The sequence below is a fragment of the Macrobrachium rosenbergii genome, chromosome 37 (assembly GCF_040412425.1).
Source record: "Macrobrachium rosenbergii isolate ZJJX-2024 chromosome 37, ASM4041242v1, whole genome shotgun sequence".
NCBI classification, from domain to species: domain Eukaryota; kingdom Metazoa; phylum Arthropoda; class Malacostraca; order Decapoda; family Palaemonidae; genus Macrobrachium; species Macrobrachium rosenbergii.
This window is the reverse complement of record NC_089777.1, coordinates 14,858,904-14,884,542: the sequence shown is the minus strand read 5'-3', so window position 1 is coordinate 14,884,542 and position 25,639 is coordinate 14,858,904. Positions and strand designations below refer to the sequence as shown.

The window sequence follows — 25,639 nt, the reverse complement described above, 5'->3', positions numbered from 1 at the left end:
GATAAGATTTCCGCTTTCGGCCTGAAATTTCTCTCCTGAAATTTGCAAGAAAGCATTTTGTTTTCTGTGAAAGAAAACTATTGTGCCGGCTTTGCTTAGTACTAGCCCCCTGGGGGATCAAATGCCCTAAGAGCATTTGATCCTCCAAGGGGCTAGTACTAAACACGGCGAAACAGTGTAGATGAATCAGTTTCGCCGCGTTTAGTACCAGCCCTCGGGATCAAATGTTCGTAAGCGGTTGGAAGCGATTCTTAAAGTCGCATTCACCCATTTCCAGCATAAAATAGAGAAAACGTCTAAAAATATAAATAAATAAAATCCGTATTTCCTAACTCGTTTACATTTGTAACAACCCAGGAGAAAAAAAAATTACTGCGAGAACTTTGCGGAATTAAGGAGATAAGATTACAAACAGGTACGGTACGAGAAGTAACGATGTCGAGGGGCCATATAATGCTTCATTTACAACCCCCCCACCCCCACCCCACCCCTAAAATCTCCGCACTCGGTGGCCGGTCTTGGGTCAGTTACTCTTAATTTCAAGAAACCAAAACCTTTTGTTCATAGTCAGTGGCTCATTGATTTTCGCTCGTGAAGTCAAATCAGCTCTGTGGTGTGGTAAAACTAAGGCATACTTAACTTTAGCTTAAGTCAAATGACTGAAGTGAAGTCAAATGACCACGGTGAAGGCAGATGAATGCAGTGAAGTCAGACTGCAGTGAAGTTAAATGACTGCAGCGAAGTCATATGAGTTCAGTGAAGTCAAATATGACAGCAGTGAAGTCAAATATGACTGCAGTGAAGACCAACGACCACAGTGAAGTCAAGTATGACCACAGTGAAGTCAAATATGACTGCAGTGAAGTCCAATGACCACAGTGAAGTCAAATATGACTGCAGTGAAGTCCAATGACCACAGTGAAGTCAAATATGACTGCACTGAAGTCAAATGACCGCAATGAAGTCAAATGACTGCATTAAAGTCAAATGACTGTATTGAAGTCACATGACTGCATTGAAGCCAAATGAATGTAGTGAAGTCAGATGACCACAGTGAAGTCAAATGACGGCAGTGAAGTCAAATATGACCTCGATGAAGTCAAGTGACGGCAGTGAAGTCAAATGACTGTACATCTACCCCAAATTCCGAATGGATTGTGAGGCCGAAATAGCCCGCTTAATATTTTGCTTGAAATCAGAATGTTGCAGTGGCAAAGTTAATATTACACTTTGTATTTTAGCTATTAATATTTCCTCGTTCTCCGTTTTTGTTTTCAGTTTTTCATCAAACTTGATTTTACTAATAAATGTATCATTTTTTTGTTATCATTTTATCTTGCTCCGTCACATCTTGGTTCCAGTGTCCGTTTGAGAGCAGTCACGAGCAATGCAAAATCGGATAGTTACAATATTTCAAGTTCCCTTTTTAGTTTTTTGTAAAAGAAAACTATTGTGCCGGCTTTGTCTGTCCGTCCGCAATTTTTCTGTCCGCCCCCAGATCTTAATAACCACTGAGACTAAAGGGCTGCAAATTGGTATGTTGATCATCCACCCTCCAATCATCAAACATACCAAATCGCAACCCTCTAGCCTCAGTAGTTTTGATTTTATTTAAGGTTAAAGTTAGCCATAATCGTGCGTCTGGCAACGATATAGGACAGGCCACCACCGGGCCGTGGTTAAAGTGACCTTGAATATATGCTGTAGCGGCTGTACAGAAAACTCAAGAGTGAGCCCAGATAGTTTCCTGCCGGGACGCAAATTCCTGAGATGTATGCTAGTATTGCACTAGCCCCGTATTTTTTTTTTTCTATTTGCCATGCCCCTAGGATAGATTAAATTAGAATGGGGATTTTGTTGTTATTTGGGTGTGGGAAACATAATGAGATTATTTTCAAGAAAATCCTATGGTTAGTTTTCAAGATATGGCGTCCCGCTTTTTCCAGGGAAAGGTCCCTACGGCACTCGGCCACACCTCGGCAAAATACTTCCGGGACAGATTCGGATTCCTCTTGCGCCATCTTAGCGCGCTCACAACTGCGCCCTATTTTTCGGGAGGCGGTCCTGGAAGGTTCCAGACCATCCATAAAGCACATTACGCACCGGGGTTATTGTCAGTCGGGGTGGTTACTCCCTCGCGATGCCCTTTCTGCCGACAGTATTCCTCGCAGCTGATTCACGCATCCTCAGGAGGTGCCTTTTAAAGGACCATCAGAAAGCCCTTTTGGGCACAGCTATCTGGCTCGAGGTTCCGACCTTCACGGGCTCTTTATTATCAAGCTGGAGATCTTAGGATCGCCTCAGTGTTGGTGCGTTCGTTTGTGTATTTTGATATCCTTCGGCAAAGCGATTTGAATTGCCAAAGAGTCCTTTTAATGTAGGAGGAACCGTTGATGTTGAGTGAGCTATCCCTAGGCCAGCACGGGACCTTGCTCCTGGAGCAGCGTATAATTAGAATATAAAATAAAGGTATTTTATTTCTTGTATTTTTCTCGTATTTTATTCTAATTAGATTAATATTTGTCCAGAAACTAATGTTACTGGGTAACTCATCCTCTTCCAAAGTAAAAGTAAAAGTCATAAGAATTTATTTTCAACTTATCTCACAGTTCTCTTGACATTTAGACAGCGCAGTCGTTAAGACATGGTCTGAACGTCAGACATTTAGACAGCGGAGTCGTTAAGACATGGTCTGAACGTCAGACTATTTAGACAGCGGAGTCGTTAAGACATGGTCTGAACGTCAGACATTTAGACAGCGGAGTCGTTAAGACATGGTCTGAACGTCAGACATTTAGACAGCGGAGTCGTTAAGACATAGTCTGAACGTCAGACATTTAGACAGCGGAGTCGTTAAGACATAGTCTGAACGTCAGACATGTAGAGACAGCGCAGTCGTTAAGACATGGTCTGAACGTCAGACATTTAGACAGCGGAGTCGTTAAGACATAGTCTGAACGTCAGACATTTAGACAGCGGAGTCGTTAAGACATAGTCTGAACGTCAGACATGTAGAGACAGCGGAGTCGTTAAGACATGGTCTGAACGTCAGACATTTAGACAGCGGAGTCGTTAAGACATAGTCTGAACGTCAGACATTTAGACAGCGGAGTCGTTAAGACATAGTCTGAACGTCAGACATGTAGAGACAGCGCAGTCGTTAAGACATGGTCCAGACATTTCGACAGAGCAATCAGTTAAGACGTGGTCTGAACGTCAGACATTTAGACAGCGCAGTCGTTAAGATATGGTCTGAACGTCAGACATGTAGACAGCGCAGGCGTTAAGGCATGGTCTGAACGTCAGACATTTAGACAGCTCGTTCGTTAAGACATGGTCTGAACGTCAGACATTTAGACAGCGGAGTCGTTAAGACATGGTCTGAACGTCAGACGTGTAGACAGCATCCTACTGAAACACCTGTCTTTCAGCCGCTGACAGGCGATGAGATGTGACATTTCAGTCAGGAGCGGCATTTATCGATTAGCTTGCAGTTACCGAAAAGTCACAGAGACGAGGTTTTTCAGAACCAGAGACCACCCCCCCCCCCCCTTGTCTGTCAGCCACCGGCAGACACTGAGACAGCGTCTTACCTTCACTAGTAGACAGGTCGTCGCGATCTGTCAGTCACTGGCAAGCAGTCTTTTCACAGTCATCGGAAGGCATTAATAAGACTAGGTCAATAATAATAATAAACAGCCGTATGCATACAATCAATTCATTTCACCATACGCCTTTTCCCCTTAGAGCGGGTGTCTCCAGAAAGTGCTACCCTAAGAGTTACTAGCAAGTGCTTCTGGGGTGAGGTTGCTAGCTCCACTCCCTCCCCCTCCCTTTGTTCAAGGGGCTTATGCGCCTTGCCGATAGCGTTTGACATTTCCTGGTGGTTACCTATCCAAGTAGCGTTAGAACACCATATTCTTTGGAAGCTTGAATTTCAAGTCAGTGGCCCCTTTGGTGGGCTTGTTCCGTATGAATAGGGTTCATCCTCTGAATAATCATAATAATAATAATAACCAGCGTTACTCAGTGGTGTAACTATCGTGTTACAAGCCGTTATTCGAACCTTGAATCTCTCTCCGTTCGTTATCTCTTCTGAACACAGAGCTACAGGAAGCAGAGAAATATTTTGACACGGATTTCACCCACAGGAGTTTACGACTAGTTCTAAAAGTGTGTCAGTTTTAATTGCGGTGACATGATGACACTAATCGGGTCCTTTTTTATGCTCATAAGCATAATGGCGATGATTTCATGGTATTCAACTGTTTTTAAGTATCACTTTCTTTTAGTAAAATGGAAAGGTAATTCAGTAGCAATTCTGCCCTAAAATGGAAGACTGCAGTATCTGCAAAAACACAAAACTGAGAAAATGCTAGATACTGTAGTTTTCCTCTGCTTACTACTGATTTTGCAGATACTGCAAATGGGACCCCCCTAAATAAGGCACTGAAGAATCATTCTGAAGCTGCAGTAACTTGTGTATTAGTGTTTCACGAGCCAATAGGTGGCATATCGCAAGTTCGACAATTTTGCTGACACTGCAGTTTTCTGTTCTTAACAGGTTTATGAAGTTCGTTTCTTGCTTTGATATACGGTAGTATTTTTTTAATTACATGACTATTGAACGCTTATTTCAACAAGCAATGGTATTAACCCCGTCGAAAATGACATAGCCGAGTCAGAGTAATGAGAATGGCCTTATTTGTAGGCTTGTTGACTTATTCACACTCTTGCGTAAGCTCTTCCTGACGAATGCTTGAAAGCACGCTCGTAGCTGTTCAGAAGAATTTCAACCTGCTTGAAAGGCGCAACAACATACCTTAGAAACCAGAAAACTATTTGAAAGGGGCAACAACATACCTTAGAAATCAGAAAACTGTGCTTGAAAGGTGCCTCAACATAGAAATCAGAAAACTGTGTTTGAAAGGCGCAGCAACGTGCCTTAGAAACCAGAAAACTGTTTGAAAGGCGCAACAACATACCTTAGAAATGAGAAAACTGTGTTTGAAAGGCGCAACAACATACCTTAGAAATCATAAAACTTTGTTTGAAAGGCGCAACAACGTGCCTTAGAAACCAGAAACTGTGCTTGAAAGGCGCAACAACATAGAAATCAGAAAACTATGTTTGAAAGGCGCAACAACATACCTTAGAAATCATAAAACTTTGTTTGAAAGGCGCAACAACGTGCCTTAGGAACCATAAAACTGTTTGAAAGGCGCAACAACATACCTTAGAAATCAGAAAACTGTGTTTGAAAGGCGCAACAACATACCTTAGAAATCAGAAAACTGTGCTTGATACAGAAGCACGTGTATGTATGTACGTATGTATATGCATTTTCATTTACTCAAACGTGTTTTTTTTTTTATATATTCACAAATATGAAGCCGCAAATATGTAATATCGTATTCACTATACCTTCGGAATAACGTACACCCAAGGAGAATTATAATTAATGAGTGCTAAGCCGGCCAGGAATCGTATCCTGATCTCTATTGATAGCCGGGTGGTCCAAGTCACTGTACACCTTCGTTTCTAAACCAGGCCACGGTTCGAATTCCGGCCGGCGCAGAAGTATTTATCGATAGTAATTCTCCTTCGTTGAACGTTATTCCCACTAAGAAACAATTGTTAGGAGAGGGTGGAAAGTAAGATGGAAGAAAGAGAATATGAATGGAAGTACAGTCAAAGGAACGAAAGAGGTTGCATCTAGGGCTAATTGGACGCTGCAAAGACCCTTAAGTAATGCCTACAGTGCACCGCGTGAGGTGCACCTCGCCTCTTCCTTATGACCAGTAGATTCTATATATTCCAGCCCCCGTATTGTTGTAGTGCCGTCAGTGCACCTCACGCGGTGCACTGTAGGCATTACTTAAGGGTCGTTGCAGCGTCCATTTAGCCCCTAGCTGCAACCTCTTTCATTCCTTTGACTGTACCTCCGTTCATATTCTCTTTCTTCCATCTTACTTTCCACCCTCTCCTAACAATTGTTTCTTAGTGCAACTGCTTTGAGGTTTTCCTCCTGTTACACCTTTCAGACCTTTTTCACTGTCAATTTCCGCTTCAGCGCTGGATGACCTATAGGTCCCCAGTGCTTGGCCTGTGGCTTAAATTCTGTATTCTGTTCTGTTCTATATATTTCATCCTATAAATCGAAAAACGGGGGTTAAGATGGGTCTGTTTCTCTCGTGGGATTTAGCTGAATTCGACAGATTCGTGTTCATGCGGGCGCTGAAAATGTTCTGTACAGTCTCGAACATCTTCGTAATTTATTTTTTTTAGTGGTGCCCTCCCTCCTTCCCCAGTTTGTGAAATTGATTCCCACCAGGATTCCCACCAGGAATGAGGGAGTTTTCATGCTGATTTCCATTCCGAATTCAAGGTTTGCAGGGGGGAAAACATATCTGAAATCTGCTGGGAAATTGAGGAGTTTTGTCGAAGTTCAAGTTGTCTGATCTTGAGGGACCTCCAGACGTGGATTCTTTCGAGATCCAAGGGCAACAGTTATTTGTATCAAGAGTGGGTGCCAGGCACAGTACCCACTGTGATGCCAATTCTAGCGAAAGGACTAGATCCAAGTGCATTTATCATTTATCAGTCAAGGTTTAAATACACGCCGGTTGCATATCCTTACACCCCTCCCCCCTTTTTTCAGACAGGTTATTTAAAAATGTTGATTTTCTTATCCTTTTTCAACAGATAATGAAGTGCAATTTTTTGACGAGGTCATTGATTATTTAGAAACACGTGAGACTCGTATCCTGTGTGATTGTAGATAAATAAACTCACCGCTTTCCGCTATGGACTGAACACTTGGCTTGTGTAGAGTTGACTAGACCTTTTTTTCATGTTTATAGAGTAAGATTCCTTGATATAATATCCCCCCCAACCCCTGCCCTCCCCTCACGATGTTTGTGGGTTTTGTTTCGCCCCGCAGCAGGTGGGTCCTTTGAAGATTCGCTTAGGAATTTTAAAAACTAACCTGTAGTGTATTATTACATTTAATGTAATTTAATGTTGTGTTGAATCTAATTCTGCACTCTGTATTTCTGCTCCTTTTAAAACCGAAATATTTGTGATCTAATGTACTCCTTTTTTGTAATAGAAGATGGTAATGAAACTGTTCTGTTCAACACAGGTCTCACACTGTTGTCATGCCTACATTTCAAGACTGTAAAATAATATATGATCATTTACTTAGCCAATTTATTGCCTCCCAAACACCACTGACACCCAATTCAGAAATAGACAAAATTCTCATCATCAATAAATAATACCATTTTTTTTTTTTAAACTAATAGCCTTTAGTTTGCCACTTAATACTTTCTGGATGTCTGTCTCAACACAGAATGAACTAAATTGTCCAAAAATATCTATATTTTTTTTTATTATTCCACAGCATTTTGTATCCCAATTCTCTGTGCATTGCTTCGTCGTGGACGAGCAAGAGAAACAACCCATTGGAATTTGTGTGTGATGTGTCAGATATCCAGTAGAAATCTTTATCATCATCATTAATTGTTGTTGTACAGTATTGATTAACATTGTTATTAATGTGTTATGATATTTAATGTTTCTTATTATTTCTCTTTATCATTATTATTATTATGGTTACGATTATTCTTATTATTCTTATTATTATTATTATTATTCGTATGATTTCCTTCCGTTAGTTCTTGTCACTGTCCCTCGATGCCATCCGACTGTGGTCTAACAGCCTTTTGCCATTCTTCTTTTTTTTTTTTTTGTCTGATTTAGTTTTACAGGACGACGCCCCAGCAAGTTCTAGTAAGTACGTGGCGTATAGTAGAGGTAAACGTGGTTTCTACGCCTCCAGGGATAGCGGGGGGTTGGAAGAAGGGCTTGAATTCCAAGGGGGCATTCTTCTTTCCTTCCGTTGTCGTTTGTTTGCTTTATTTTTTTTTTTTTCTTTAATTTTTGTTTTCTGAAGGAGAAGTTCAGATATGAAGCGAAGGCAGTCGTGAGCGAGTGAGGAAGAAGAAGAAGAAGAAGAAGAAGAAGATGATGATGATGATGATGATGATGAAGAAGAAGAAGAAGAAGGAGAAAGAGTGTGTGTGTGTGAGTGAGTGAGTGCGTGTATGCTTGTATGCTTGCGTTCAGCATTAGCGGTGGTTTTTGTCTGGTGAAGCTACACAAGATTGGCTGATAAAGGTTTGTAATACTGGAGGATGAGCTGAGTCAACTTTTGATCAGAGAAAAACACGAAGGACCAAACTTGATTGCAGGAGAGGAGAGTGAAGAATGCGGAGTGATTGCTCAAATTATTGTTAATACCAGATTTTCAAAAATGGCTAACCCACCCCCCCTCCCCACCATATTGTGTAAAGGCTCATATTCCACGAAGGTATTTTTGCTTTTTCCCCAATTTTATGGTTTCAATTTGGGCAAGTTTTTTCCCCGATGGATTGAACATTAATAACAAGTAAGAACACTCGAGATGAAAATGAAGAATCCTTGGAGGTGAAGAAGCTATGGTCCCTTGCATTCCTAAAACCGGGCATGACTGTGTGCAAACTAACTGTAAGAAATAAGTAAACCTCTTTTTAGAACTGCTTGTTGATGATACCTGCTTGTGTAGTGTGTGTCTGTAAATGTTTCATAGGTGTTTTTAAAAAAAAAAAAAAAAAAAGTTCACCAGAACTGCCATCCTCTGTTGTTTAAGGCAAACTGTTAGAGCACTAGTAGGTTTGTGGATTCCTTTTTTTTTATGTCTTGAAGAAGCTGTCTTAGACACATGCCTGTATGTGACTTGACCGATATGACCATCTGATTCCTCCGTCTAGGCTCGCTCTCATTTGTTCTAGTCAGTGGCCTGTCCCCCTTCCTCCACCTCAAAAGAGACTAAAACAGTCTTAGCGTCATTGCTACTGCTGTCCCTAAGTTGGTACAATAGTTACTTCGCAGAAGAATGACCCTCGCTACTACTGCCTTTTGTCGAGCCGCCATCATTCGGCGTAGCAGCTCGAGTCTTGGTTGTACATTTTGCTTTGAACTGACGATGTCGTCTCAGTATGAAATATCATATACACATTCTACCTGCGTAGCTTGTTCATGTTTTAAGTGGATTTCCGTGCTACATTAATCCCAGTTTTGTTTTGCATTTTTGAGACCCTTTTCTCTCTGTTTATGTTAAAACTTACTTACGTTCAGTGAAGTTCATCCGATCACATTCCCATGATCCCAGAGACCTTGGTCGATGGAAATTTAAGAAGCGCAGGTATTCCTCTTTCATTTGGGAGTCTGACTGAAGTTGTTCCCCGTTCATAGAGAGAGAGCAAGGGCCGTTGAACCACACGGAGGGAGGGGGGGCCGTCTCGTCACTCGATGAGAAGCGTCCCCCCCCCTCTCAGTTTCAGCCGTCCCGCGGACGCGGCGGGTTTGTTAGGGGCATGTTGACGATGGTCATGAGTGGTTCTGTTGTGCTGTAGAAGTTGTGGGTCGGTGTTGTGCATGAATGTTCAATGCTCACTTTACTTGAGAAGTCTTATTTATTAAGCTTTTTTTTCTATTATTCGGCAAAGGCTGAAGAATACATTTGCGGTGTTTTTTTTCAGATAATTCATTTAACATGTAGGTTGCGCCGTGCCATGTGCATTTTGACTTTTGACAAGGCTGATTTTACGCGCATGCGTCATGCGGTTTTCATGCATTAAGGTATAGTTTTTTTTTTTTTTTCCTTTGCAGAGAATAAAAACTGTTGATTAGCGATGTATGTGTGTGAGTACTTTTTATGAAGGGAATGGGAGTATTTTACTGTGATCTTGGAAGTGAGAAGGACGAACAACTTGTTGTAGTGTTCATTTGAAGTTTTATAAAATCCAAAAAAGGAGATTTAGTTTCCTTTCGTATTTTATTTTTTCTTTCCTATTGTTTGTCGAGTTAAAGTGGGTAGGTTTATTTTATGTATATATATATATATATATATATATATATATATATATATATATATATATATATATATATATATATATATATATATATATATATATATATATATATATATCTTATTCACTCAGAAGGGATAATTCAATGAAATGCTGTCAGTTGGGTCATTGCCGAGTCGGGAAGTTGGGGAAAACTCGCCGGTATGCAAGCAGTTAGCTTGCCCAGGTAATTCCTTGGGTGCAGTTGCTCTCAGGTTCCAACTTCTTTTAGACTTGTATGGCCTAGTGGGCAGCGCCCTTGCCCTTTCAATTGAAAGACCTGGGTTCGATCCTGATGTGAGTCAGAAATTATATATATATATATATATATATATATATATATATATATATATATATATATATATATATATATATATATATATATATATATATATATATATATATATATATATATATACGAGACTGATTAAATAACACGGCGTCCTGAAAATGCAACCAGCTAAGATAGATCCGTAACCACTTGTCTTGAGTTAGAAAATTGAAGAGATCTTTCCTTAACGTTTTCAGTCGGGTGATTGTTGCATCTGAACGTCAACATTGTCATCGATATACCTTTTCATTTGACTGTCTCTCTCTGTCCTCTGCGACCTAAGTCGAGGACATTGTATCAGTATTACATTTTGTTTTATCGAAGTTATAATGTTTCATGTACAAAATAGATGTTGAATTGACTCGAGCTGAATATGGAATTTAGGCCAAAGGCCAAACGCTGATACCTATGAGGTCATTCGGCGCTGAAACGGAAACTGACAGTCAAAGGTTTGAAAGGTGTAACAGGAGGAAAACCTCAAAGCAGTTGCACTATGAATCAGTCGTTAGGAGAGGATGGAAAGTAGGATGGAAGAAAGAGAATACGAAAGGAGGTACAGTAAAAGGAACGAAAGGGGTTGCAGCTAGGGCCCGAAAGCACGCTGCAAAGAACCTTAAGTAATGCCCACGGGGACAAAATAGATGTAATGGTTATAAACTTTTAAGTCTCTTAATGGGAGAGAGTAGCGGGCACACCAGGAGCCCCAATGCTCGGTAAAGCCATTCATTCACTTGATGGCATGAAATCGGCAGTTGTTGAATGGCTGCATATTTGTAATTATAGACTTGGTTTTTGACGCAGCGCGCTGGGGCGCGTGTAACTAACACGAACACAATGTACCCTTCGTCATATTTCATTGCCTGTCATTAGTATATTAGTACTGCCGTTTCTCTGTTTTACCTTTTATACGTCCACCAACAAAAAGAGAAAAATAGCAGAAGGAATTCTTACGAGAAATGTGAGTGTGATTTTCATTTTTCTCCGTTGAAAAACAAAAGCAAGCAGATGTACGTTCCTCGATAATATTGTGCCATTTTAGTCATTCGGGTGAAACGCCAAGAAAAGAGTGTCGTTGCGCATTTTTCATCGCAGACAGTGATGAAATGTGGTGCATTTTCCATTAGCGGAATTGGAAAAGAAGGAACATTTCTTTTCTTACTCTTCGGAGCTTTGAAAGCATAACGCTTCGCGTCTATCTTCCCTCGCACGCCCAGTCCATGCGTAGAATGAAATGCCGTTTATCGAGATGCTTTTTTTTTTCCAAGTCGCTACTTATTCCTGCGAAAGAGGATTCGATGTATCTGTTTTTTAATGCTTTAAACAACTTGATTGGGGTTCCAGGTAACCGCTGTTTTTAATGCTTTAAACAACTTGATAACTTGGTAACCGTATTTTATAGGTTACGCGTACGCTATTCATTTTTAGAAACTTTTAGAGCCCAAAATAAGACCTCCTCTTTAGCGGTAAGGTCTCGTCGGCTTCTCTGTGGGCAGCGTTTCGTTTTTAAGCTTAGTTAAGCATCGGAGTTGATTGCCATCTTCAGTAAGCAACAGCAGCTAGAACTCTCTACATTACTAAACTTAGAGACTTCCTGCAACACTATTTGAGAACCTGAATAGTCTAATAATCCCTGCGTAGTCATTCTTATAGTACATTTGCACGCACGATATATCAAGTTACGTTGCGAAGCATTTTCTAACCTTACGAGAGTTTTGAGGTATTTGAACGTGGAGACCAGCACTCTTAGACTTTCTCGTCAGCAATGCACTGCAATGCTGTCCGAACTGAATTGAACATAGAATTTAGGCCAAAGGCCAAGCGCTGGGACCTATGGTGAAATCATTCAGCGCTGAAAAGGAAATTGACAGTAAAAAGGTTTGAAAGGTGTAACGGGAGGAAAACCTCAAAGCAGTTGCACTACGAATCAATCGTTAGGAGAGGGTGGAAAGTAAGTTGGAAGAACCGCGTGAGGTCTGTTTTCAAGATCCTTAAGATTCAAATGGAAATTCACGGAGCTTTTCATGGTGAATGAAGACCATAGTCTTGCAAGTAGAATAACTCGGTCATTCCATACTTTGGCTACAGAACTTAGTGCAGGGTGATACTGGTAATCTTCTCAGAGACGAAGAGGTGTTATTCAGGCGTATTCCACATAGGAAAATCAAAGGTGTTTTGGTTAGAATATGCCCAACAGTTTCGTTCCTGCAATGGACCTCTTCTGGGAGCGTTTATTGAGGAAAAAAGCAGGGTGATGGAAAGTCCTTAATGAATGAGGTTTTTGAAAAGATAGAAGGACACTTCGGTGAATACCTAGAAAATGGGTTTGCAACATAAGAATAGCGTGACTTGATTGTTAATTAGTTTGTTTTTTTTTATGACACGGAAGTCGTTGTTTGTTTTCACTGAAAATTGCGAGGAAAATAGTTTATTCCATTAAATTGGAGAAAGGTTTGATAATTGATGTCGATTCGTTCGTAAAAAATGAATAATATAAAATGCAGCATCTTAACACTTAATGATTTCTCGGTCTAATGTTTTATGCAAAACTGTACCCATACTATATATATATATATATATATATATATATATATATATATATATATATATATATATATATATATATATATATATATATATATATATATATATATATATATATATATATCAGGATATCTGCAGAGTTGGTATTTTAACATACATGCATATCCATATATTCTTTTTATTAAGTTATGTAATTACATTTCATACATTTTTAAAAGGTTATTCCTATACTGCATCAGTGGTCACAGTCATGTGGCATGTATGCTCTTGGGCACTGCAGTTTTACAATTTAATTTTTTATTTTTTTTTTTTAAGAATTCATTAACCCGAGTACTTTTTTAATCTTTTTCTAGAAAAAAATTTTTATTAAAAAATAATTCATTAACCCAAGTATTTTTTTCTTTACCTTTTTGCAGAAAAAAATTTTAAAAGAATTCATTAACCAAGTATTTTTTTTTATCTTTTTCTAGAATTTTTTTTTTTTATAAAAGAATTCATTAACCCAAGTAATTTTTTTTACCTTTTTCTAGAAATAAATTTATTATATAACATTCGTTAACCCAAGTATTTTTTTATGGCTTTCTAGAAAAAATTTTTTTTAAAGAATTCATTAACCTGAGTATTTATTTTATCCTTTTCTAGAAAAAATTTTTTATGACAGAATTCATTAATCTAATAATTTTTTCTTTATCTTTTTCTAAAAAAAAATTTTATAAAGAATTTATTAACCCAAGTATTTTTTTTTATCTTTTTTAGAAAACTTTTATGAAAGAATTCATTAACCCAAGTATTTTTTTTTTATCTTTTTCTAGAAAAAAATTTTTTTATAAAAGAATTCACAGACCCAAGTATTTTTTTATCTGAGAAAAAAATTTTATGAAAGAATTGATTAACCTTTTTTCTTATCTTTTCTAGAAAAAAAATTGTAAAGAATTCATTAACCCAAGTATTTTTTAATCTTTTTTCTAGAAGAAAATTTTATAAAGAATTCATTAACTTAAGTATATATATATATATATATATATATATATATATATATATATATATATATATATATATATAATCTTCTAGAAAAATTTTATTCTTGCCCCATTCATCATTGGTGACTGCTCAATGAACCACAAGGCTCTTGAAATCCCCCGCAGAGTCTGTTTACAATAATACAATGACTAAAAGCATTTTGTACATTATTATGACAATTTTTCACTCACTGACTCGAACTGAATATAGAATTTAGGCCAAAGGCCGAGCACTGGGAACTGTGAGGTCATTCAGTGCTGAATTGTGTAACAGGAGAAAAACCTCACAGTTGCACTATGAATCAATCGTCAGGAGAGGGTGAAAGTAAGATGGAAGAAAGAGAATATGAAAGGAGGTACAGTAAAAGGAATGAAAGGGGTTGCAGCCAGGGGCTGAAGGCACGCTGCAGTTACCTTAAGGAATGCCTACAGTGCACCGCGTGAGGGGCATTGACGGCACTACCTCCCACCCCTACAGGGTCAGTCACTGAAGTATCTTGAAAGTCCGTATGAATCTTAAGTAAGACTGTCGGTTCGAATTGGTTCAAGTGATATGGCGGACTCAGATAAAGAAAACTTTTTTTATTTATAATGTTTTTGCCGCATTCACTCATTTTTTCTAACTTTTCTTCAGTTCGAATTGACTAATGCAAGGAGAACGATAAAGGTATCGTCCTGTAGGTTTCCAGACTGTCAGAAGCTAGCTCTCTCTCTCTCTCTCTCTCTCTCTCTCTCTCTCTCCCTCTCTCTGAGTATTTTGGCGTCCTCTCATTTGAATCCTGATTATTTTTATATTTTTTTGTCGTAAAACGTCAGACTGTGCGTGAAATGTCTTACCGTTTTCATTTTACTCAGCACGTTTAAGATTACTTGATTGAACAGAAAACCGTCGTAATTCAGGAAAAAAATTGCCCGTCGGTTATGATCTCTTTTTACATGAAACACTTTTGACTTTCGGAGTAATGTTTCCAAGTACTTTATTTGGGATCTTTCCTAGAGAGTGACCCCCAAGGGTTTTAACCTGGTATGTATCCACCCCTTTGCAGCGTGTTTAGTACAAGCCCGTTTTGGATGACCGTAAAAAAACAAACAAAGGCTGTAAATATAAAGATAATGCCCCCCAAGAAATATTAGTCCTAGACAACGACCCCCGAAAACCCTTGGGGGTCACTATCAAGGAAAGGTCCTTTTATTTGAATTACAGTATGCCCTAATGGAGTGAACTTTTTTTTTTATTCGTGGGGAGGGTTAATGTAGCTGGGGATGATATTTTAGGATGAACTGAAACCGCCATATTCCCACTGCATCGGCATGCATCCAAACACCCTTGTGTCCAGCACCTTTCATATGCATCAGTGAAGTAGATGACCAAAAGTTTCAGAGGGAAAGAGAAAGTTCCTGATCACTGTACTGCTCATCACATAATATCGCCTAACCATAAGGATAAATATGACATAGCATAGCACAAAGACTTGTCTCTTCTTCCCAAATAGTTTGTTACCGCTGTGATGACATTTTGACGGCTTTTGTTAGTTTTAAGCTGAGGTGATGTTGAAGAGTTGAAGAGGACTTGAAAGGTTTGTAACCACACCAACCTGTAAGATATGTAACTGCACCTCCTGAAAGGCAGAGGCAGGTCCAGTGTTTAGTTTAAGTTTCCTTACCACTAGATGTCATAGAAGGGGGCTTGTTGAAACCGAGTGCTTATACCTTGTCCATATCTACATACGTAATCTCCTGACTAAACGCACACAACACACGTACATACTCTTCACAAAGTACACGTTACTGCAAGAGTTGTGAAATAGTTGGCTGAAAGTGACTGAACTTGGGACAGATTTTCTCCTAGTTGCACCAGACAGCAGTAAACTTCAGTCTGCTCGATTCTCGGTTGGCTGGCAGGGGGATAACTTTTTTGCCTTCAGATTTAGTGTTCAGTGAATCTGCCTCACATAGATTTGTACATTAGATTTATTGAAGCCTCGGTGGGTCTGTTGTGCAGAACCTTGCATTGTGCATAGTCTGTGCATCAGCAGACTGAGCGGTCCTTGCACATGTATTTGTATAAATCGTGTAAATCAGTTCTAATGCTCATTTGTGAATCTCTTGTACATAAGTTTGTATACTTGGATAAACGTCTACTGATACTAGTACAGTACCATACCTGTATGCACATTCAAATGCCACATACATACCTATACTACATCCCTCCTTCCACATCTGGAAACTGCCTGTAGCTATGTAGTGGATATATTACCATTTTTTGTTTTCATTTCTCACTTGCAGTTCTGCTGTACTTGTGAGGCATTTGTTTACTTTGAAGGAATATTCTGTTTCTAAAGGTATGCTATTTCTTTTTTTCACATCTTACCAGGACTGGTCTCTGCGGAGTGGAGTTGTTAAAAAGGTTTTTATTGATGCAGTTGATATGAGTTCTTTATTTTATTTTTTCTTTTTTATTTTTTGATTCTCCCCTTCCCAATAGAAAGTTCAGTAGATACAGTAGCGAGTAAGTGCTTAGAAATAGAACCGTTACAAAATATCTTCCCTTTTTTTTTTCTGCATGCACAGAGAATTAGTTCCTGGCTTTAGCTGATGACTTTTGTTCATTTAGTTCAGATTTTCATCTTCCCGGATGTTGCTTCAGTGACACCACTCTATGTGAGTTCTTTTTGTTGGTACAATGAATTATCAGTGAATGTTCATTTTGATGTATGGCTTTTGCCTTGACATTGTTTTCTATTCCAGTAACTGCTTGTCAGTGTATGTACATATGCATGGCGTTAGTACTGCAGTCATTGTTTTGTGTAATGTCAGTCATGGACATTTGCCAGTTTTAGTAATGTCAGTATTGTGAAGTGTAGCTGCAGCTTTCTGACCGAAGTGAACCTTATAGAGGAGTCTGCTTCCAGTATATTTTGTACAACGTTGTGCACTTGACAATTTGATTTATACATTTCATCATGATATGTTGTTGATTATATTATGAATATCTCATTACAGTATTTCAAAGTTATATGACAATACCATTTTAACCATGTTCATGAGATGCTGATAAAAATAATGAATTTACTAAACATGTGTATATCATGTGTTTTATATAAGTTTGTGCATCTGTGTAAATGATATGTACTCTATATTGTATATGCAACATAAATATTACACTGTATAATGTAATGTAATATATTTTATATAAACACAGTGTGCCTTTGTGTGTCTAACAACATTTAATTTGACACCCACTCCTAGCTCATAGGAACCGTGCATGTGTTCATCAGATGTCTGACATATTTCATCTTTCGGCAGATATACGTCAGGGCCCAGTTTGACTACGACCCTCTTGAAGATGACCTCATTCCATGTGCGCAAGCTGGTATTGCCTTCAAAATCGGAGACATCCTACAGGTGAAAGATCGTCATTCCTTCTTATGCAGTGTTAAGGGATCTGTTGTCTAATAGAGCTTTGGGGTTTCCTATTTATATATTTTACCTACTGTTTCTTTCATGTCAGAATTATTGTACAGTACGTGTACCACTGTATTTCTCTCTCTCTCTCTGCAAGTATAGGAACTATTGGAATAAGCTTCCTAGTGTCTTTTCGTAGCTCTGGTTCAAAAAAAAACAAGGAAGAAGGGAAGGCAGGGATCACTGGGCAAGAAATTGATCTGCTTCTTAAAGGGAGAAAGATTACAACTTTTCGCAATGACGAATTAGTTGAACGGAACACTTCAATCAAAGTACGTGTAGGCCAGGTCCAAAGCATCGTTCTTAAATAAGAGGTGAAAATTAGAAAAAGTTAGAATTTGAGAAGTTGGACATCTAGGTGGTAAAAGGCCAAAGGGAAACTGCAGAAGCTTTTAGTACCATCTACAGTCAGCCATGCAGAGTACACCTTGAGTTGTACCCCACCTACGGGGAGAAGTCTATAAGGGTTAGGAAAAAAGGAAAGGGACATCCAAAGCTTGGCACTGGAGGGACAGAAGCAGCATTAAAAAGAATTTGTAAGGAGGGGATAGTGTCATTTAGAAAACATATCTACAGGGACCAGATTGAACAAATAATCAAATTGAGGATAACATGACAAAGCAGATTGACTTCTACTTAGAGACCATGGGCTTAGGACATGGCTAAACTCTATTGACTTATGACTGTACAATTTTTAAAATGTTTTACTATTTTCAAATTATATGATGAACATTGGTTTCAATACTCACAGAAAAATCAGTGATTAGGAATATGAATAACCCTCACAGACAAGTCTGAAAGTTTTGACATATTTTAATTCAAACTATATAATGGATAATTATAAATGCTACCCCACTTACAAGTTCGAAAGATTGTAAAATTTTAACCTCAGACCACACAAACTGTGGGGCAAAAGAAATAGAGTGAAAAATTGTAAGATTCATAAACCAAATGCTATACATACTACCACAATTTCAAAATTGCTTAAGGAATTGACAAGAATTTTGTTCCTAAAATAAGAGGAAAGAATATCTTCACACCTAAAAAACAAACTGTTTTCAAAGTGTTTATCACAGATACCACTGGAAGCTAGTCTATACTTTTCAGAAATATGAGATAGGTGGCATTGAATTGACTTCACCAGACACTGCGCTATTTGCTAAACAGTGAATACTGCTGCCTCTTATTTAATATTTTCATGTGCCATCTGAACATAAGCTACAAGTCTTGGTACTGTATGGCCTGAGATTTATGGAATTCTTAGTAAACAATATGTGCAAATTGCAAAGGAAACATGTACGTGTATGCCTATATGTAACTGAACCCTCTCTGTGCAAACAATGTGGTCAACTTTGTCTTGTCCATTAAAAATTCTGTAGTAAAGGAGAATGAACAGTTTTGTAACTGGAATTTCTCCAGTCCTAGATGCATAAATCAGGGCCTTTAGCATCATGCCAGATCTTAAGTCCATTCAGTCTGTGACAGCACTGGTATATTTGCAAATAATGAAAATTGGGTGTTCCTTGATTCTTCAAAAAAAAGTAAATTGTTCCTTTAGAACAGCGGTTTCATAAAAACCAAATTGAATGTCCGATGATCAAAAACAAAGTATCCTGGTGTACTGGGAAAGAGAAAACAGTATTATTGGTGCAAATTTAAAGAAGTGAAGGGAACATTGAAATGCATGGTGCAAGAGTAAGGGGAAAATGTGTAAAAATGGGATACACTACAGTTGTGACAATGTGCCTACGTAGATTTAATATTTCATATTCTTAGTGCTTTTAATAGGTTATTTTTTCAGTTCCCTAAGCTTCCTGATATTTTAATCTACCACATTTCACACAGCCCATCTATTTTGCCCGTAGTTATTTCTAAATTCTCATCGCTCTGTTGGATGTTATTCTTGACCCAGTATCTGGAATTTGGCTCTAAATACCATACAGCCATCTCTCCATAAGCTGAGTCCACGTAGTTCTAAGGTGCATGTGTTCTCAGCGCAGTGTAAAATAATACATTTTGTACTTTCAGGTTATTTCGAAAGATGACCACAACTGGTGGCAAGCAAAAAAAGACCCGAATGGCACAGCAGGCCTAATACCTTCGCCTGAACTACAAGAGTGGCGCACTGCATGCTTAGCCATGGAAAAGAGTAAACGAGATCAAGGTGATGAGATATACAGGCAGTCCCCGACTTACGGCTGGTGTTCCCTTCCAGTGGCTCACCGTAAGTCGGTGCTTATTAATAAATAGGTGCCGACGGCGCTTACGGCACCGTAACTAGATGCCTGTTCTTGTTGTAAGCACCGTTAGCGGGACCGTAAGCACCGTTAAAGGCACTTACGGCGCTGTAACTAGATACCTATTCTTGATAAATGTGTTTGAAAAAGCACCGTAAGATCGGATTGCCATAAGTCGGTGCCGCCGTAACTTGGGGACGCCCTGTACCTTGCTATATTGTTATGAATCATTTTGTTATATCAATAGTATTTTCCTTGAGTTTTGACTCTAGTGAATACAGTGTGCACCATTGACTTCTTTTCATAATCTGTCCAATAACGACTGATCAAACGTAGTAGATTTTTCTGATCCATCTGTGGTAAAGAAGACCCTTGTGTGCCACGTTTTCGTTTTCCATTAATATTCAGATAGTAAATATCCTTAACTGTCTTTCCAGGCAAAATATTTTTTTCATAGACATTCATAATTTAATTTTTTTATATGTAATTCTGTCAAGCATTAAATGGCCAAACATTTTGAATTTCTTATGCTATTTGGCATTTGAAGCTCTAAGAAATTAATTGAAAAAGAGCAGTGAACATTGCACTTTCATGCCCCCATCATTCTTAAATCAGTTTACTTACTTTATTCCATTGGACATACTGGTTATATATAAACCATTTGGACATACAGTATATTAAAATTCAGAGCCAAGTTTTTTTCTGCCGAGTAATCTAAAAACTTTGAAAAATTAAAATAGATTTAAATGAAACTTCTACTCATTATACTGTATAGTGATTTATTTTAAAACTGAATAATGGATTTTTCATGCGTTGAAAGTGGAAGTCTTTCAAACATTATGAGGACAGTGTAAAGTTATGTAATTAATTGCTGATTGGCACAGGCAACAAACATTTTGAAAGACAATGTTTCACATGAGGACAACTCCCTATTTTAATTGTGTAGCCCATGTGTTATGGAATTCTTTAAGGGATTTTAATATTTTGTTTTGGTTAGTTTTACCACATATTTACCATATACTTTACTTGTAAAATATGATGAGTGGAAACAAGAGTAATGTTTTTCATTCTTTTCAGTAAATTGTTCGTTCTTTGGCCGAAAGAAAAAGCAACATAAAGATAAGTATTTGGCCAAACACAACGCCGTCTTTGACCAGCTTGACCTTGTCACCTATGAAGAGGTTATAAAACTGTCTAGTAAGTATACCTTAAACTATTTAGGAACAGAGTGTCAAAGGGTAGTTTTAAATCTTGTCAAATTCTTAGCTCAAGACATTTTATGTTAATTGAAGCCAGCCATCCTCCACTTACAAAGTAAAGCATAAACAAAGTAATGAAAGGATTTGTTCATTAAAAGTTTGCCAGATCGTTAACTCACAGGTTACACTATACTGGATTAGTGTACATGCATTTTTCAAAAGGTAAATAATGCATGTAAGTTCTGGTTTTTACAGTAACCCATTAATAAAAACTATGATGAATTACTATATATTGTATACTGTACCCAGTTTGTACACATCATAACATGCTTAAAAAATGTGGAGCCCTGTATTATAAATTAAAAAAGCTCTTGAATTAACCCCAGAAATTAGAAGACAATTAGTAGTTGTGTCACACAGCTTTGACAGTACAATGAGGAGTATTGCTTCAGTGAGCAGTGTACACGTTACATAATGAAAAAGGAAAATTGGGAACAGTTTAGTAAAGAGAATCGGGCAACAGTTTAGTAAAGTAAGTGTTATACCAAATTATAAGATGATAAAAATGAAAAAGTTGGCAATTTTCTTGTTAGGAGAGACCATATAGAAGAAAACAGTCCTTTCTATTAACAACACTTTGAGGTTCCATTGATGTCAAATGATGGAGTGCAAATTTTTACCCTTGAGATTCCAGTGATGTTAAATGACATAATTTGTAAAAATAAAAAAAAATAAAAATTACCATTAATAGTTTGATATGTTAGCATTGGGAACAGGCCTGGAGAGTGTTGGGAGTGGTTTAACTTTACCTCCCGCTGCAACAGTATCCCAGTATCCCTTTCATGGCAGACAGAGGTGTGTCTTTTACAGGAAAGAAAAAGCCACTCCCGGAATGCCCATTAAGGGCGAGGGAAGAGGAAGCCTACGCAGGTCAGGGATCAACTTATGCTGCACCACATGCAGTGGAAGTGTCCATTTGGGGACACAGCACCATCTCCAACAGGCTGGGACAGCAGTGGTTGCAATCCTCTCCCTACACCTCTCAAGAGGTTTTTCCAATAATTGTAGCCCTCCTTTGAAGCCATTTAGGAGATATTCATTTTTCACCAGGCCTATCATCTGAACAGAGGGTAATCCTTGACGTCAAGTGCAGGAGGTTCTGGATTACAGCTGTTGTCCAAGTACTGTACTTTTGTTTAGTCTGCAAGGGACCTGGACAGCCTGTATCAATCTGAAAGACACATACTGGCACATTTCCTCTCCCTTCCACCCCTTCTTAGGGTTCCAGAGGAAGAAAGACACCTGCAGATTCTGGTCATGCCCTTTGGCTTAAACATCACCTCAAGGAGCTTCACAAAATTGGCAACGATAATTGGCCAAGAGCTCAGACAAGGAGTTCAAGCAGTGGCCAACATATGAATGGTAGTTGACCTCCTCTTGTCAAGAGTTTTCTTGATCAACTAGAACAGGTCTCACCCCATACCCAACAAACATTTAGTGTGTCATGGACTTCATAGGGATGCACTTCACGGCCAGTTGTTTCTTCCCACCAGATTCAAGCCAGAATCAGAAAAAGATCTACCAAGTTCCTGGTTCAATCCAAGGTCTCTCATGACATTTGGCATGGATCCTGGGCCTGTGAAAATTTGCATCTGGAGGATCCAGTCCGAAACAGTGGCTCCAGGATGCAAACAGAGCCTGGCCCTTGCATGCCTGGAAAAGTCTTGATTGACCCTACCCATGCTTTTGTTGTTTTTCATATTTATATATGCTACAAAAATGTAGTTACTCAGCTTTAAATTGAGATGTAAAACACTATTATATCAAGAAAAATTAATTTACAGTTTTCAGTAGAAGAAAATTATCTTTTAAGCACAAGTTTACCTTGTGGGGTCAGATATTCTCAAGATGTTAAGGAATTTAATATTTGATGATTTGTGACCTAATACAGTATTTGAAGAAAATAAGGGGCAAGCCAAAGTCATGTGTTTTACCATAGATGAATTCCAGACCCTTACACAAACTTTAAAGTTTAATATTACAGTTATAGTAGTCGCCATTATCAGTTAATTGTAAGAATTTGATGCCTGCTATCTCAAAGAGTATTCCTTATTGCTTTTCTAAGAAAGTATTACCGTACATTTTAAATATTTTGCTGTTAGTGTAGTGTTTATTTATAAATGGCTCATAAACATTTTTAATCAGCATTTCGGCGGAAGACGCTGGTCCTGCTTGGCGCACATGGAGTTGGTAGACGGCACATCAAGAACACCCTTATAGCATCTCATCCTGATCAATATGCGTATCCAATTCCACGTAAGTCAATCTTTGAAGTTGATTTTGGTAAGAAAGATACTTGCAAATTCTATTTCAAAGTAACGGTGATGTACTTTACTATAAACATCTGTTTTCTAGTATTAAAATCTCTTAAGGACCTTGCTTCGTGATCTTGAATCTGCATCTTGAGTGACAATTCAAAAATTTTCAAGTGAACCCGAAGTATAATGTAATTGCATAACCTCTGACAATATATACAGATGCACTTCGTTAAGAAATTTCAGGTTGTTCAAAACTAGTGCAAACTCTTCCCTAAGGTCAGTTGATTTATTCCTTATACAGAACTTTCAAGGTTTCCATGCTAAATTTATCTTGATAATTATGGTACAAAGTATGAATTACAGCAATGCATATTTTGAGATATGCACTTGAGAACCTAGGGGCACAGTCTGAAGAATTTACGTACAGTACTCGAAAGCTTGCACGAACATTTCCTGTAAGATATTTGTATGGAATCTTGTTTTATAAAGACAACTTTTCTTGCAGTAAATAAAGTCTTTGATAGGCCTGTTCATGTTAAAATTTTGCAACTGGTATTTAGTGTAGCACTGAACTCGGTGTGTCAACTACAAGCTTTGTAACAGCATGAGAGGTTAACTTTAGTTTACATACGTGTCACAGGAATGAAAAAATTATTTTCCCTGTAGGTGTATTACACTTTGGCAATTAAAGTACTTTGTGCCATGCTTAGGTCAAAAGTATCTGAGCCACATGTAATATTCAGCTATATATAGGTTAAGACAAAGAGTCATTATTCATTTTCAAGAACTGTACCTTGACTAGTCAGGTCATTTTGTTTTGAAAACTTGAATTTTAAAACTTATATGATGCCTCAGTGTCTCATTAAAGTGAATGACTGAGTCTACAACTGAATTGCAGTGTCCTTAAAAACAATTTTAATAGTATTAACTTTGACATTTTTGCTTTCACTTTTGTGTCTGTTAAATCTATTTACAAAAAGTTTGGCACAGAATTCAAATATTTGAAATTTTATTATTGTAACAGAAATCTTTTTTGGTCCTAAATTTTCAACTGTGCAGTCATTAAATTTTAATTGGGGAATACCATTAAAAACTAAAGATAAACTTTGGTAGTGTAAAACTGCAGTTTCACAAATATTTAGAAGTCTTCTCATTCTATTTTCTGAGATTACTTAGTGGTACTTTAATCTTAATTTATCACATGTGAAATATTACATGTAAAGCAAATTTATTCATCCTTTTATTTGTCCAAAATATATTGAAAAACTTGTCCTTTCACTTGCAGAAATTGTCAAATAATTTGTCAACCCAGCCTCATCACATGCACGTGTCACTCCTGTCAATGTGTAATGTCACTTCATATTCATTATTCACAAATTATTCATTACTGTAATTCACAGACTAGCCATTACCCTCATGTACGAAAGTGCTCAAATTTCATTAAAATTCATTATTACTCGGTACAAGATGCAGTGAGTGGAAAAACAACATAAATATGCTTTTGATGAGGCGAATTAATGTTATGACAAGGGTAAGACATATCATTCTGACAGCCATGAAATTAAAATCACACACATATTCAGTTGCATTTGGTAGAATGGGAAACATCAGAATTGAAGATGATAATGCTGTTCAGTGGATAAAACTTTAATAATTACAGTACTGGCATAACAGTAGTCTTGCCATACCACTCACATTTTGTAAGTACACTTTTCTTCAGTGTTTTCATAAGTGTGTCTGTTTGTACTTGTATGTGTTTTGAAGTTGGAATTATAGAGGTTAATTTTCTATCACCATGTTTATATAGTAACTTCAAATTTTTAATGTTCCAGACACAACAAGAAGTCCAAGAAAGGATGAAGAAAATGGGAAAAACTATTACTTTGTATCACATGATGAAATGATGGCTGACATAGCAGCTAATGAGTATTTAGAATATGGTAAGTGATTTTGCATAGCTTGTAAATTTTCTTATGATCCTTCACAGCCTTTTCCCATATCAAAAATTTACACATATTCTAGTCAGAAAAAATAAACAATGCATATATTTTCTTGTATTTAAATGTACGAGTACTTAGAACATGGAAGCTAAGGTTTTTTTTTTAATTTGGGAGCTGGTTTGAGCTACTTCAGAATGAAAAGCAGTTTCTCATAGTAATTGCAGTAATAATTTCTCCAAAATTACCTTTTCTAGTTCTTAAATGGTCTTGAAATGTTTCGGGTTTCTCCATTAGTATAGGGTTACCCCCAAAATCTATCCCATTGAAAAATTTTAGGATTATCGAGTATTGTATACTAAGCAACTTTGTCATGTTTTTACTATAGGTTCCCACTCCTAATAATCTTACAACTTAGCTTTGGCTTATCCATCAGGTCATATTTTGGAATTATTCTTGTGCAGTGCAACTTGTAACTGACTGCCAGGCTAATTCACTGACTAGACATCTGCAGTGTTTGTGGCTTCATGACTGAAATAATCCAAATGTTGTATATATAGATATAGGAAATATTTCAGGTATTATATACAGTAGGCTGAAAGTGCTGTACATTGTTAAAATGAAGATTCTGTGCTTTAA

General features: G+C 37.7%; 1 protein-coding gene across 7 annotated transcripts in view; it reads left to right on the top strand.

Moving 5' to 3' along the window:
* Positions 1–25,639, top strand: part of CASK (peripheral plasma membrane protein CASK) — a 1,131,710-nt gene that overhangs the window by 1,092,081 nt on the left and 13,990 nt on the right. For 3 of the 7 annotated variants that reach the window (XM_067081602.1, XM_067081601.1, XM_067081599.1), the window contains 5 exons: positions 17,151–17,249; positions 19,338–19,473; positions 20,624–20,743; positions 22,951–23,061; positions 24,896–25,003. In XM_067081602.1, coding sequence (XP_066937703.1) covers positions 17,151–17,249; positions 19,338–19,473; positions 20,624–20,743; positions 22,951–23,061; positions 24,896–25,003 — 574 coding nt within the window. Of the gene's footprint in view, positions 1–7,764; positions 7,795–16,218; positions 16,252–17,150; positions 17,250–19,337; positions 19,474–20,623; positions 20,744–22,950; positions 23,062–24,895; positions 25,004–25,639 lie in introns of all 7 variants that reach the window. The other 4 variants (XM_067081600.1, XM_067081596.1, XM_067081598.1 and 1 more) reach the window with 3 other exon arrangements.